Source organism: Exserohilum turcica, assembly GCF_000359705.1.
Source record: "Exserohilum turcica Et28A unplaced genomic scaffold SETTUscaffold_1, whole genome shotgun sequence".
Lineage (NCBI taxonomy): Eukaryota > Fungi > Ascomycota > Dothideomycetes > Pleosporales > Pleosporaceae > Exserohilum > Exserohilum turcicum.
The window spans coordinates 918,362-932,538 of NW_007359914.1; the positions used below are offsets into that span (position 1 = coordinate 918,362).

Below are 14,177 nucleotides of genomic sequence, written 5' to 3' on the forward strand. Positions count from 1 at the left end.
TTCTCGAGCCTGCGTTTCGCGCAGCCGCGCTTCGAAGCTCGATACCTGGGACGCTTCAACTAGAGCTTGACGAGGTGATAAGCGAGAGGATGATGGCGGGCTTTCGATAGATATAGGCTGGCTTAGAGTACCGCGGGGCACGCCCCGAGACCGCTTCGGTGGGGTAGCAACAATAGCTTGGACGCGTCTTTTTGGTGGCATGCTTGCAATCAAGAAATTGGTAAGATAAGAAGATATATATAATAAATTGACACGTATAGTATTAGAGATAGAGGTAAGAGTTAACGTTACTATAGATTAGTAGCCTACGTAAAGGAGTTCATAGTTATTCTTTTTTTTTTACGCACGGGCGTATCAAGCTCATCAAGCTCTATCAAGCTCAGCTTGATGAGCTTGACGAGCTTGATACAGCTTGATACAGCTTGATGAGCTTGGCTTGACTCAGCTTGACCGTTGAGTCAATCCAGCTTGATTGATGAGCTTGACTCAGCTTGATTGTTGACATCTCTGGTTGTTAGGCGTATTGAGCTGCATGTGGTCACATGCACCCACCCGATTTCGAGCCCGTTGTTAATACGACTCTGGCATCACGCCAATCATGAATGAATTATTTATTTCCATCACCGTTTGATTACCGCTTGAGCATGGGAGGGCATGGGAGACGGCATTCCCTTCTCGTCTGTGGTACTCGCGCTAACCCTTAAAGGTAAAGCGTGGAGGTGGACATCAACCTCAGCTCTTCAGCCTCATCACTTTTCACCAACAGCAACGCTTCAAACAAGCCTTCACAAGCCTTGATCGCTTGAAAGAAACTTTATTACACGTCGTAGAGGCAGAGGGGCGCGATCCAAGTCGTTTGGCCCCCATTGTCCGCAGCATCATGCCGCCAGCTCCTTGCCCAACAATACGCGAACGGGCGTTAGCGACTGCCCTTCGTCCCCGATGGATTGCACAAGAGCGGGGAACGCCACCAAAGTCCCGCCCGAAACCCCAAAATCAAAGTTGAACACGCCGGGCTGCGAAAACAACAAGAAGGCAAATTGCGCTGATCGTGTAAGAATCATATGCAGGTTCTTGCAACGTTGGGCATCCGAGTCGCCTTTGAGAAAGGGTTCAACAATGGAATCCAGCTCTGCGGAGGCGCTATCAAACGCGTCTTTGAGTCCAGGGACTTGATCTCCTTGGCCCATGTGCTCCTTCAACAGAGCTCCCGTCATGGCCTTCCACTTGCTATGCATGGCTGACTGGGCTGAACTCCAAGTCAGTATCTTCCTAGACACAGAGGTATGAAGGTACTTACTGGGTTTGGTGCCATCCTTTCCTGGTATCGATGCTTCAAGCATTGCTAGTTTTTCAGGGAGCAAGCTGGTCTTGCGCCCTCCTGTACATCGCGACAACAAGACCCATGCAATAACAAGACGAAGCGTATCAGGTCGCGTTGAGGGATCCGACAGTCTATCCGCAAGTACAGCAGTGCTCACGCCCGTTGCCACTGACAGCTCGCTTAAGCCATCTTCGTTAATACGGGCAGTAGGAACTGCCAACGCATGGTAGTAGCTCCGAGCGTGATTCTTGATGTTGTCGCGAATCTTCAAGGCCATATCAGTTATTGTATCGTCAGATACAGGCTGAGGTATCATATCGTCAATGTTGGTGAAAATGGCGCTTGTCAGAACCGCTGGCCCTTTATGTGGTGATGATTTTGCGCTTTTGCTTCGCACGAGGGCTCTGGAGTGACTGGCGGCATTGCCGTGTTGCCTTCTTTTCTGTCGACGAAGTAGAAGGAAGAAAACGGCTCCTGCGATAAGTAGTCCAGCGAAAAACATTCCGATGGCTACCCCTGCGACTGCACCTCCATTCAGTCCATTGGCTGTTCGTTTCGGAACGGCGCTTGTGTTTAACGTGGATGAAGCCTGTGCTGGAATTTCTGTTGTTTGTGCTGGAACTGTTGACGCTTGTGCTGGAGTTGTTGGACAGGGAATAGTGACGGTTCTTGGTGTAGTTTCGTCTTTTACCCAAGTTGTGGTAGTGCACTGCTTTTGTGCAGGAGGGGGAGTCTGCAGTCTTGTCAGATTCAGCGACGAGCGTTGCGGTGGTGTCTGAGGTACATTAATCGGGTTTGGTATCGAGGCCATATTGCTTTGTCGTTGTGTATGGCTCGACGATGTAGAAAGCGAAAAGAGCAACTTCGGAAAAGAGTATGCCACATGCTAGTGCAATGATCTTCCAGCTCTGCCCGCGCACACCAATGACTACGCTTCAACGCAGGCTATGCCTTTCCGAGGCACCGGACTTTGATTCATGTCTAAGCCTTTGACTATGTAGCTGTTCTACGGAAACGGCAGTCTTTGACGAAATGAGGCGCCATGTGGCGGCGTCCGCATGTGCACTATCGAATAACAATCCCTAACCCGTGATCATGGCATGACAAGGCTTGAGCCTGATCGAATTCGCCAATGGAAATCTTCCAAATCCTATCGATTGTGGATTAGTGCATTCAATTCAGCCCCGTTACTTATCAGTCTAGTCCCTTCACGACTGCGGTACGTTTTGTGGCCAAGGCTGAGGATACAGCCCCTAGTTTCAGCCCCACGGGTAGCTACATTTCGAAATTGTCACTTCTTTTTTTTTCCCTCAATCCTGCAATTGTTACCATTGCCGATCACATTAATAATTTTTGTAGCTTGTTTAGTCTTCCATGTTATTTCCCTAGGTGAGAAGCTCAATTTGCAGAAACCTGGAAATCGGTGCTTCGGCACGATTACATTCGCTTTCAATATGGACGCCTCTGCGCCTCGCCCAGATCTCGTGATTGGGATTGACTTTGGAATGACCTGTGAGTTTCTATCAAAATTCGCAGTGTTTAATCCAAACTAACGCAACTTGGAGGTACTGGTGTCGCATACTGCAATGTCGCAACCGGATCTGAAAACGTACGGCACATTCAGAAATGGCCTGGAAGAATGCAAGCAAATGAGAACAAGGTCTGACATTCTAACATCACTGTGCAAGACGACCGACTGAACCACAACAGGTACCGACACTGCTCATCTACCCGCCAAACTCGCAAACGCCATCGTCGTGGGGCTTCCTCGCTGAGACTGCGCAAGAAGGAAACAATTCCGAACATGAGATCAGGGAGTGGTTCAAGATCATGCTGGACGAGCATCTTCTAGAAAAGATGCAATCGAAAGCTGAAGATCCGGCAAGGCTACCTACGATGAAGGATGTGCAGAAGTGGTTTGTCGGCTCACCCGCAAAGTGTTTGTTATTTTTCATACCAGCTAACCAGCCATCTGAAGGTACACTGATTATTTCCAATTGCTCTACCGCACCATCGAAGCGCGATTAAGGGGTGAGCTCGCAAGTCGGTGGGAAGATGCAACTATTGAGTTCATCTTCTCGGTACCAACGACGTGGAAACCTGTACCTACCGTGGAGAGGTTCAGGAATATTATCTTAGCTGCTGGATTTGGCTCGTGTCCGAAGCACACTGCGACTATTGGCTTGACGGAGGCGGAGGCGGCGGCAGTGCATACAGCGCGAAGCATGCCTGGGATCTTCAAGGTAAATGCTTTCGTGCGTATTTTCCGCCCTGTACAGCATCTAACCATATCTCTAGAATAACGAAATTCTTTTTGTATGCGACGTCGGGGGCGGGACGACGGTAGGAAATGTCAATGCTCGTTCGCGGATGTACATCTAATTCTTCACAGGACTTGTCGGTATTTCGCATCAAGGATAGCGCAGGTGGCGTTCTTAATCTCGAGCAGATTGATGTGGTTTTTGGCATGTACCGAAACCAAACTGGCTTGCGCAAGGCCACTGACATGGCACAGGTGCAACCATTGGGGCTGCTCAGCTCGACAGTCTCTTTGAGAATGAGGTCCTACGAAGACTGCAGATTTGCGACGATTTGGAACCAATGGGGCTGGCAGATATCAATCAGGCCGCATTTGAGATGCGAATTTCAAAGGAATACCAAAAGTATGGAGGGGTGTATGCTGGGATTATGGAGAGCGCCGCTGATTTCCGCCAGCGCAAAATGTGACTACGGGTCCGAGGAGTCGCTGGCCGATACAGAGACATTCGCAGTGCGCATTCCGAAGCTTGATCGCAGCTATGTCAACCAAGAACATGACATTGAGGGTGGAGATATGCACTTCCGACGGTTGGTTTCAGCAGTACAGCCAAAGCAGGAAGAGGGCGTACTGACGGAGCCGCAGGGATGACTTGAAGGTCTTCTTCGATACTCAAGTACAGTTTCAAGAAGTCTTAAAATGAGTGGTACCGTAGCTAATGGACGGCAGGTCGTTAAGCTCTTCGACATGATGGACAAGCAGCTCACGCGAGTGCGGGAAAAGTTTCCGGGCGAACAAGTTGTGCGTTCACCACACCTGTCTTGTTATCCATCGTAACAGCTGGCAGGCTCATTTAGTTCTCTCCGGCGGCCTTGGACACTCGGCGTATATTGAAAAATGTCTGCGGAGCCGATACGCGTTTGGAAATCATTTGCACCCGAATGCGGAGAGCATGCAGATACGCATAGCACCCGATCCACAAATGGTAGTCTGCAAGGGAAACGTGGCGGATCGCGTCCAAAAGCTGAAAACAGGTCGTTCGGTGCTTGGTTGGCGATGTTGCCGCGCTTCGTACGGCACGACGTGCAAGGTGCTATACAGCCCAGCCAATCCCTCGCACTTTGGTCTAAGAACGGAAGTGGATCCCTTCGACAAGAAGACGTATGTGACGAACTACATCGACTGGTTTGTTAAGCAGGCGAGTGCAGTTCGCTCATACTCACACACAATGAGCTGATCGAGGTAGAGCGAGCCTGTATCCAACGACGCACCGATTGTGAAATGTTTCCAGCGCAAGTGTCCGCCAGCATCGCCGCAAAACCCCAATCCAACGCGCATATTCCCTACGGAAGTCATTAGCAGTGACGTCGAAAAGTCTCGGCTTCCGCTGGTAAAGAATAACGGCAAGTCTGCACGCCCATGAACCGCCTGGTAATATGCTGAGCCCCCATAGACTGCCGCTCCATCTGCAAAATCGAGTCCGACTTCACCTCTGTCCCGCTCTCCGTCTTCAAGCTCAAGAACCGCCACTGGTGGAACAGAGGCCCAAAGTACCACCGCATCAACTATGTCGTCAAGGTGAATATGGGACCTGCGGATATTTCCTTTGAGCTGTGGCACGACGGAGTGAAGCTTTCGAAAGACAAGCCGATAAAAGTTGAATGGCAGGAGAGTGCGCCGCCAGATCCAAGTCTTGTGGCTGTTGCGCCAGACCTGCCGATGAGTGGCTTACCGGCTGTTGGGACCGGTCAACAGCGACGCAGTAAGATGAATTTGAACACGGATTTCCATGGGACGAATGGGAGGTGGGTGGAGGACAAGAGTGGAATTCGATCGCAGGTTGTATCGCAGAATGGGTCGACGGTGTGGTGAAGCAGACTTGGTTTCGTCTCGATGGTTTTTTGGCCTGTTTTCAAATGCATGGTAAGTAAGAGGAGTGGCTAGACACTGGTAATAGCAGTTAGTACGCTGCGGTGCGAAAGGCTAGACATACGAGCGGTAGCTCATAATCAAAATTCTTCATGCATATCTGGGAGCCTCATTATGGGTTTCGTTATCCCGATGAGCTCGCAAACGCGATAAAACAGTAATTTCGGTTTCAAAACAAACGCTGGACACAGTGAAAGCGCATCACGATCACGACGCGCCAGCGCAGAAGCGGAGACACGTCACGTGCACTGGCGTCGCCGGCGGGGGTTTAGCCGACCCTAGCGCGCAGTGCAAGGCAGCTACAAAAACCCGGCCAAAATTCCCTCCTCTTACCTCTTCAACGGCCCCGCCTCGCCAAAGCTGCGTTTCTTTGCAAACACCCAGACGCTCTCTTCCCTTTCCCAAGGCGCAGAGAGTTGTCTCTACGCTGCAAATGAGAAATTCGGAGTAATCTTCACTTTTCCACTCAGGCTCGTCGCTTTTCGGAGCGAGGGGCTGTACTGCTCGTAAGAGCCTGGCGTGACTCACGTCTGCATTCGGCATCAGAAAGCTCAGGGCCCGGAAAAGCGTGTGTCTTCGGGCGCCGCTGAACTGGAGTCCCTATGGGAGTCGGTGCGAAGATTGTGTGTCTCTCTCCCTTCTTTTGGGAGAGGGGCGACACTGTAGTACAATACGCAGCGTACTTGGCCTCGAGTAGCCCTTTTGGGGGTGAAAGAGGGCACGGTATCATTCGATTCTGATTACTCTGGCGAGGCAGGCCGTTCACTTTTCTTTTCCCCACGTAAGTGTGCTCCTTTTGTGCGTTCGAGGTTCGAGGATACTGCTAACGAAAAAAAATGAAACGACGGTTTTAGTATCAAACAACGCCCGCGCCATGCTGGTAGCGTCGTCTACTTTTGCAGCTTTTCCACATTTTCTTTCAACGCATACATAATGTCTGTTCGTAGCGTGTACTTTGTCCCGCTTACCACGTCGCCGCCGCTATGGATCAAAAGACAATGCTGGAAAAGCAGGACACGGCCAATCTTTGGTGTGACGTCTATGCGCCGGGTCATGCTTCCATTGAAGAAGGTTGTGGCGCCGCCTTCCAGCTGCTTCGTGCCATCCTTGCCAAAAGCATCGCTGAGATATAGGTGCAGCGTGAAGTATGAGCGCTCGGTGCGATCAGGTGTCTCGTATGCGCCGTCACAGTGGGCTGCGTTGGTTAGTGCGTGTGCTATAAGAACCACTCGAGCCAGAACCCACGCTTGAAGTACTCGCCGCCGGTGTACTTGAGATATCGGCCCCGCTCGTTCAGCCTGGTCACTACCCAAGTCTCACCCCGCTTGACAGGACCATTTCCCGTGACTTCTGCCCAGTTCTGTAGAGTATGGATCTCCGGCACCGACGACTCGACTCTCGCCCATATTTTGGCCATGATGTCCTTGTTGTCCCAGATTATGCGCCCGCATTTCCTGGTGTCTTCATACATGGCCTGAAGCCCGCCGCCGACATTGACCATGGCTCTCTCCCATTTGCCGTCGGTCGTTGCTTCAGCTGCTCTGACTAGTGTCTCGCACTCTTCCTCGGTCAGCACGCCGTCCAGCACGACGGCCCAGGATTTCTCGCACTCTGGTATACCGCCTTTGGCAAAGTCGATCTTGGTCTTTGTGAGGTTGGGTGCGGGGCCCTCAAGGAAGCCCTGGGGCAGTGTGGAGGCGGTCGTGGCCATGGTTGCTCCTTGTCTCTGGCTGTTTGAAGCAAAGCTTGCCCGGGACAAGATTGCTCGGGAAAACGGCTGATTGGAGCTCAAGCAAAAGCAGATCATGGTAACGAACAGGGCTCTCCAGCTTGTATAGATGGCGGCCGGGCTGTGTGAAGACAAGCAATAACTGCTGCCTGGCTCAGCTCGACCAGCCACTAGTGGCGTCGAACAAGCCATTGCCATGTACGGTATGCTATGCGCACTTCTTCCAAGGATGGCCTCAATACGGTGATGCCTGAGGTTTGGCTGACAGCAGGTGTCGAGAACGGGAGGCTCCCGCGCAGTGCATGCCTCAACTGGCGCATGCAGCATGTCCTCGTTGGCCAGCCTATTAATAACAGGCGACAAAAGAAACACCCAGCCGTCACGGCATCGTGGCTGCTGGCCCCAGCTGGTGGAGTGCCTGTGCCCGTCCGACTCCTGACAAGCGTTGTCATTGTCATTGTCACTGGCATCGGTGAGCCCACCGAGGTCCGCGCACGAACGGCAGGGGCGGTCAGTCACGTGGACGAGGGTGGCCGCTGCAGCTGTGGGCCTCCCGTATGGACCGCCGCATTGGCATTGGCATCGTGTTTCAGGCTGCTCTGCGCATTGCACATCATGGGCACGAGCACCGCCTGGACGACGTGAGCTGAACGACTCAGGCACAGCACAGCAGCACACTGGAGGCGACTCGGCTCGGCCCAACTCGACTCCTCAGGCGGTGCGAATTCCCATCATCGTAACCCAGTGCGCGAATCGGCGCGCACTCGCACTCGTATAAGCCACTGCCGCCCGCTCCACCAACCGTTACGCCAAGGCTTAGTGGCCCCAACCTCACTCCTAATCTCCCGTCCTTCACGCGAGATTTGACGACGTGTTGACACGCGCAATCCACCAGCTGCTGCTCCCGACAAAGGCGACGACCCCGCCGCTGTCCAGCTTCCATCGCCCTGCTCCAAGCTCAACGCCATCGCCATCGCCATCGCCACAGCCACATCGTCTCCCCGTCAGCTGTCAGCTGTCAGCGCTCATCTCGGATCGTTTGTGCATAAAGCGCAGCGCAGCGCAGTGCTAGTCGGCCAGAAAAAAACAAAGCCACCCCATTGCGGGCTTCGCGCCCTTTCGCCAGACCCTGCGTCTATCGATAGCACCCATTCTTCGCTCCTCAGCGACACTTTGTCGCGCGCCTCTCGCTACCACCGCCCCTCACGACCATCACCAGTCATGTCGCACCCCCATGACGACGTCAACATGGACTCCGGCCCCATCCGCAATCGCTTCCCGACGCTGTTTGAGGTGCTGAGCCGCAAGACGGTCGCGCCCCTCGACCTCTTCTCCTTTTACATCTACATGCGAGACCAGCAGCGGTCCGTCGACTACCTCGACTTCTGGTGAGGCGCTTGCATGCCCAGACGGCTGTCAGAAGCTAACAAGCCATCAGGCTCGACGTCTCGCAACACCTTCAGCTATGCCGCCTGTATGTGCGCAGATTGCACCGGAGCATGATTGAGGAAACGCCCGACATGGAGAAGCGCAGCAGGCATTCTTCCTTTTCACCGGACAATGCCGGAGAAGGCCCCTCCAACGAGAAGGACATGTCCGACCAACGCCTGTCCGCTTTCATTCGCTCAGAAGGAGGAAGTCGCAACCATTCGCCGCAAAACAGCCAGAGCAGCAACCAGAGTCGCGACCTTACACGGCCCAGCCCATATGCCTCAGAGACAACACCCGGTGGTTCGACCTCGCCCGGCCTTAACTCATCTGCCGACAACACACAGCCACGGAGAGAGGACCTGCGTGCGTCTGCCGAAAAGATTCTGTATACATATCTGCTCCCCGGATCCGAAAGAGAGATTATCATTCCCCAAAGCATCCTTGCCGATGTTCAGGAAGCCATTGAGGGACCAGACCAGCGTGCGGACCCGGAACTTTTTGACCATGCCAAAGACTATGTCTTCCAAGCAATGGAGCGCGACGCATACCCCGGTTTCCTGCAGAACAAAGGACTCGGCAATCTTGTGCCGCAGAGCATGATGGTGCGACTTATTGTGGGATTGATCAGCTTCTTCGCAGCCATGTGGACTTCCTTTATCCTCATCTTCTTGGACAAGTCGCGGTCAACACGGTGCTGGGTACGAGATTTTTTCTTTGTTTTTCTATGCTTCCAATTTGCAATGTTCGCCGGCTGACAATGCTTGCAGATCATCCTTCCATTCACCATTGCTATTTACCTCATCTTCACACACCAGTACATGCTCGACCCCATCATTGCAATTGCCGGGTTCAGCGAGTACACTTTCTTTGACTTCAACAAGATCAGGGAGCCGTTTGTGAAGAAGACGCTTACGAGACGCTCGATCACTGTTCTGGTCATGTTCTTGGTCGTTACTATCGCTCTCTGCTGTCTCTTCATCTTTGTTCCAGGCAAGCGCTTATGAAGTACGATGACCAAGTCGTCAGTTTTTACCTTCGAATGTGTAATGTTTTTTTTCTTTGCTTTTATTCTTTGGCGTTTTCATCTGCACAGAATAGATGCAGAATTGGAAACAGTTTGGAGGGGGGAGACCGTGAAGACGGAATTCAGGCGGGCGATGGATAAGATACCCCCCTCGCTCCGTCGATACACGACCTACAGCAGGAACTTCCCTTTGTTTTCTTGGTTCGAGGCTTCCTTGGAGCCTCTTCTGGTTATTACCAGCCTTTCTCTGCACAGAGCATGGTGTTTGGGAGTTAGTTTGAGACATTCAATTAACAAGCCCCATGAGTTTTGCAACACGGATCCTACCAGCCACTATCCTGTCTCAATCTACATGACGTGATGTTCCTCTAGGATGTATGCACCCCTGATTAGCATTTGGCGAGCCGTTAGCATGTGGAGTTAGGGCGCATGCATGCCAAGGCGCAATGACGTGAGCCCGGGCCGGGCTTGACAGCTTCGAATGCCAGCTATACACGCGGTATCGGCAGAACGCGCACCGCAGTAGTCGCAATTCACACGTCTCCATCGGGATCCCAGCCAACAACCTTGTCCCTATTCTTGTCGACATTCTAGACCTCCGCATACGTTGGGACACCGGCGTCAGCGACGTACCAAGCACTCGGCGAACTACTGCCACTAGTGAAGTGGATAGCAACGACCAGCAAAATGAGCGGACCGACAGCTAAGAGCAAGAGAGGGCCGACGGTGCTCATGACGGATGCTCGTGACAGCGCCTCCAGAGCACCCCGACCACCACAACGACCAGGCGCCGTGCAGAGGCAGGGCACCAGCGCGCGACTCATCTCGGTCGACAACATTCTGCAGTACGCTTCCGACATTCCCAGCCAGCAGCGACGCGGCCCGCCTGGCAATCGACCCGTCATGCATACGCGCACCCCTAGCGGGCGACACCCGCTCGATCCCAGACTGTCTGGTCGCCTGATACCCCAGCATATGCCGACGCGATCGAGTAAGCTCAGCGAAAAGCTTGTCCTCCTGCCCGAGACGGAACGCCGGGACGAAGATGAGAAGATTGAATTCAACGACGACGAGTGCGAAGGCCCGCCTACAGACGAGGATCTCGCGAGGCGGACGGCAAAGGGCGGTCCCAACGACAAGAGTTATGCGGAGCGGCTGCCCAAGGCCAGGAGGACGGACAAGCTCTCACGCGTCACGGCCTATTGCACCGCGCAGGCATACAAGATGAAGGGCACCGCACAGTTTGTCAAGGACCAACACCATGCGCGCACAAAGCTGTACGATGACTGTCTGTATACGGTGTATCACCTTCCCCTGCTGCCAGGAAGCGATGGCTACCGAGTCCGCAGTAGTCCGGCGCTGAAGAGCCCTGGTGGAAAAACAGTCCTTGACGAGGAAATCGAGCGCAACGAGCAGCGCGACCACCATGAAGGGTACTTTGGGGATGAGGAGACTTACTTTGTGCGCGACGAACACGAGTTGGACCGGCCCTATGATGGCATACACGACCGCCGAGATTCGGCTGAGAACTCGAGGGTTGCGCCCAATGCGCTGACATTTGGCGAGATGTTCGTCTTCTCGTACGGCGTGGTGGTCTTTTGGAACTTTACCGAGAGGCAGGAGAAGGACATCCTTGCCGACCTTACTTTTTCTTCCACCGCGACTGGTGTGTCGCTGGCAACGCGCCCCTTGTTGGAGTCCGACTTTGAGACGGAAGAGTTTCATTTCGAGTACAACCCGGAAATCCCACGACCGCGTGTGTACAACGATATGATCACCTTGAAGAGTGGAGACCACATGATTAAGCTGGCTATGAGCCATGCAATCGCACAAAGCACGAAACTAAGTTTGTTCGAGGAGGGCATGAACAGAACCATGCTCGCTGCACAATACGTACCGAAACGTCTGGCCTTGACGGGCAAGCTGGGCATGAGGAGGACAGACGTTGTCAAGATGATTGGACAACTGTTTACTAGCCGCGTTGAGGTGAATCTTTGTATGTATATGCATCCATGTTTTGTATAGCTTTACTAACCATGTAACAGCCTCCAATATGCTTGATACACCCAGTTTCTTTTGGGATGCCGAGCCCACTCTCCACCCACTCTACACGGCCGTGCGCGAGTATCTCGAGATCAAGCCACGCATCCAAGTCCTCAATGAGCGCTGTCAAGTCTTCCTGGATCTCGGCGAAATCTTGTCAGACTCGATCAACGACAAGAAGATGACCAAGATTACCTGGATTGTCATTGTGCTCATTGTCCTGAGTATCTGCATAACATGTCTGGAGGTGCTACTTCGATTTGCAATACTACAAAAAGGCAAGGCCAACGTTCCTGCGGCAGGCGGAGCAGGGATCATGACGGCGGGTGCTGCATTCAAGGGAATGAGTCCACCGGCTTATGCTGGACCCGGCTTACTGGCGGCCAGGGGTTTGGTCTGGATTGGGAGTGGAGTCAAGGGTTTGCTTATTGGTTAGTGGTTTACACACGACGAAATTACGTCAGGCAGACTGCCATTAGCATTACAGAAAGATTACGCGGTTGTTGTTTAGATATTCTATCCAGTGGCTCCACACCATGGTTTGATAAGGACATAGCGAAGGCGTTAATCATGTTACTATTGTTTCTCGCTATGCTGATATTCACGCTTTTCATTGCTTGCTCAACCATACCTTAGCATGTACCAAGAAAAAAAAACATACCCAGCCAGATAACAACAATCCATTTGCAATTCCCACGCCTGGTGCCGCATGTGTGGGGAACCCCCAATACCAACTGCCCTGTGCATGGACGTATAGAAAGCTATATATATATGTATAAGAAAGCGAACAGTTGGATACCCTTTACCCAGCCCACCATACCCATGGCTCATGACGCCACGCAGTCCAGTCTATATCCAACCAGGATACCACGATTTGAATTCGCACATCTGCAGCTATCCCCCCATGCTCATGTGCGAACCATGGGTCGCAGTCGTGGGCTGTGCAACAAACGCACTGAGAATGAGGGGGGGGGGAGGGGAAGTATATTTAGCACTCTTCTGTCTTTCTTTTCTCCCTTTTACTCAACGACTTTGCAGCATACAGTTACAGACTCGGATTTCAGCTTCAGCTTTGCACATACACGGAACGAAAAAAAAACGAGGAACTTGGTGGCAAAAATGCGGTTTCACGGATTGCTGTTGCTCAGCACGCTGTTTGCGGCGCTGAGCGGTGTGTCGGCTACGCGTGAGGTTCGGGGCGTGTATGTATCTCCTTCTTCATTTCCCTTTGCTTCCTCCTCTTTCCCCGCCCCCTTATCTTCTTTCCCAGCACAGCATCTACATACATCCTCTTACAAAAGTTTCTTCATCCCACTAACACAATCTAGCCCGCTCCGCGGCAGCACGCAGGAAAAAGCACTGACGTGCCTCTCCTTCTACAAGCCGCTCAAGAAGTTCTGGAAAATGTGGGAGAAGCGCGAGGGCCCCGGGGGCACGCGCGATTTCATCTGGGAGACGCTGGGATGCGCGCCGTTTATGCGACCGGCGGTGGATTGGAAGTATGGCGAGGAGTGTAGGTTTTCCCCCGTTGTGGTTTATTTGCTGTTTTTTGTGTTGTGAGGGGATTGGTGTTGGATCTGGATTTGGGATGGGGATGGGGATTGGGGAGGTATGAAGAGAAAAAAAAAAGAAGAAGGAATGAGGTATGCTAATAAAAAAAACCCAAAAACCACAGTATTCGTATCCTGTGCCCGACGCGAATTCTCGCTGCGCAATTTCCACGCTCAGGGAAGACTGAACAAGGTATCTTCATCCCACCTCAAATCCCCAAATTACTAATCCCAATACTAACATATCCACCCTTTTTTCCCCCACCCAGAAAATCATCAAACTCATCCAACGGCAATTCAAATTCGACCTCTCGGCGCAATGCTACATCGACAAGCACTCGAAGCGCAAATGCCGCAATCTGGCGCGCGAGTACCGCGAGCGCGCAAAGGAAATGGATCACATGATTCTGCTTGCTCTGGGCGACGCCAAGCGCAGTACCAGCAGTAGTAGCAGTAGCAGTGAGGTTGGGGCTAGTACGGGTAGTATGGCCGCACTGGCTGGCGCTACAGTGCGGCATCAATCTCAGCCTCAGGCTGAGCCTCAGACTGCAAACACTACCACCACCACCACCACCACCACAGCACTGCTCCCGCTGCTCGCGGCTGAAAACCAGTTACTCTGGAACGCGACCTCGCTGCACGACACGGCGTGGTGGAATCTCACGCGCCTGTGGCTCAAGCAGGCTGATGCCGAGGATGATGATATGCCCGAGGACATGGTGGGCTTGGTGGAGCGCGACATGCAGGCGCTGGAGCTGGAGGAGCGAGCAAAGTTCTGCTAGGATCAGGGCAAGGGGTGTGGGCTTGATGGCGTGCTCATGGGTATAGATGATTTGCTGGGCATAGGGATTGGGGAAGGGGGCGTCGGCAGGTGGGGCGGTGAGGTTTGT

At 52.8% G+C, this 14,177-nt stretch overlaps 6 protein-coding genes across 6 annotated transcripts; 4 read left to right on the forward strand and 2 right to left on the reverse strand.

Annotated features, from left to right (window-relative positions):
• Positions 1-878: 878 nt before the first annotated feature.
• On the reverse strand, positions 879-2,135 carry SETTUDRAFT_29967 (uncharacterized protein; the record flags this gene model as incomplete). Its single annotated transcript, XM_008021985.1, has 1 exon — positions 879-2,135. One exon carries the CDS (start codon positions 2,133-2,135, stop codon positions 879-881), a length of 1,257 nt encoding a protein of 418 aa, XP_008020176.1.
• A 643-nt stretch (positions 2,136-2,778) lies between these two features.
• Positions 2,779-5,453, forward strand: SETTUDRAFT_18122 (uncharacterized protein; the record flags this gene model as incomplete). Its single annotated transcript, XM_008021860.1, has 13 exons — positions 2,779-2,836; positions 2,890-2,984; positions 3,035-3,240; positions 3,303-3,567; positions 3,623-3,667; positions 3,717-3,750; positions 3,840-3,987; positions 4,040-4,171; positions 4,227-4,257; positions 4,311-4,382; positions 4,429-4,770; positions 4,828-4,942; positions 5,035-5,453. 13 exons carry the CDS (start codon positions 2,779-2,781, stop codon positions 5,451-5,453), a joined length of 1,962 nt encoding a protein of 653 aa, XP_008020051.1.
• Positions 5,454-6,318: 865 nt separating this feature from the next.
• On the reverse strand, positions 6,319-7,276 carry SETTUDRAFT_170348 (uncharacterized protein). Its single transcript, XM_008022457.1, has 2 exons — positions 6,756-7,276; positions 6,319-6,705 (listed from the first exon to the last, which is right to left on the reverse strand). Exons 1-2 carry the CDS (start codon positions 7,219-7,221, stop codon positions 6,401-6,403), a joined length of 771 nt encoding a protein of 256 aa, XP_008020648.1. The 5' UTR covers positions 7,222-7,276; the 3' UTR covers positions 6,319-6,400.
• A 1,184-nt stretch (positions 7,277-8,460) lies between these two features.
• On the forward strand, positions 8,461-9,674 carry SETTUDRAFT_85017 (uncharacterized protein; the record flags this gene model as incomplete). Its single annotated transcript, XM_008022182.1, has 3 exons — positions 8,461-8,627; positions 8,678-9,368; positions 9,438-9,674. 3 exons carry the CDS (start codon positions 8,461-8,463, stop codon positions 9,672-9,674), a joined length of 1,095 nt encoding a protein of 364 aa, XP_008020373.1.
• A 583-nt stretch (positions 9,675-10,257) lies between these two features.
• SETTUDRAFT_40516 (uncharacterized protein) lies at positions 10,258-12,327 on the forward strand. The gene is made up of 2 exons (XM_008022082.1): positions 10,258-11,690; positions 11,740-12,327. Exons 1-2 carry the CDS (start codon positions 10,382-10,384, stop codon positions 12,171-12,173), a joined length of 1,743 nt encoding a protein of 580 aa, XP_008020273.1. The 5' UTR covers positions 10,258-10,381; the 3' UTR covers positions 12,174-12,327.
• A 529-nt stretch (positions 12,328-12,856) lies between these two features.
• Positions 12,857-14,069, forward strand: SETTUDRAFT_18126 (uncharacterized protein; the record flags this gene model as incomplete). Its single annotated transcript, XM_008021861.1, has 4 exons — positions 12,857-12,939; positions 13,066-13,250; positions 13,413-13,480; positions 13,557-14,069. The coding sequence occupies 4 exons, from the start codon at positions 12,857-12,859 to the stop codon at positions 14,067-14,069; spliced, it is 849 nt and encodes a 282-aa protein (XP_008020052.1).
• Between the last annotated feature and the right edge of the window lie 108 nt (positions 14,070-14,177).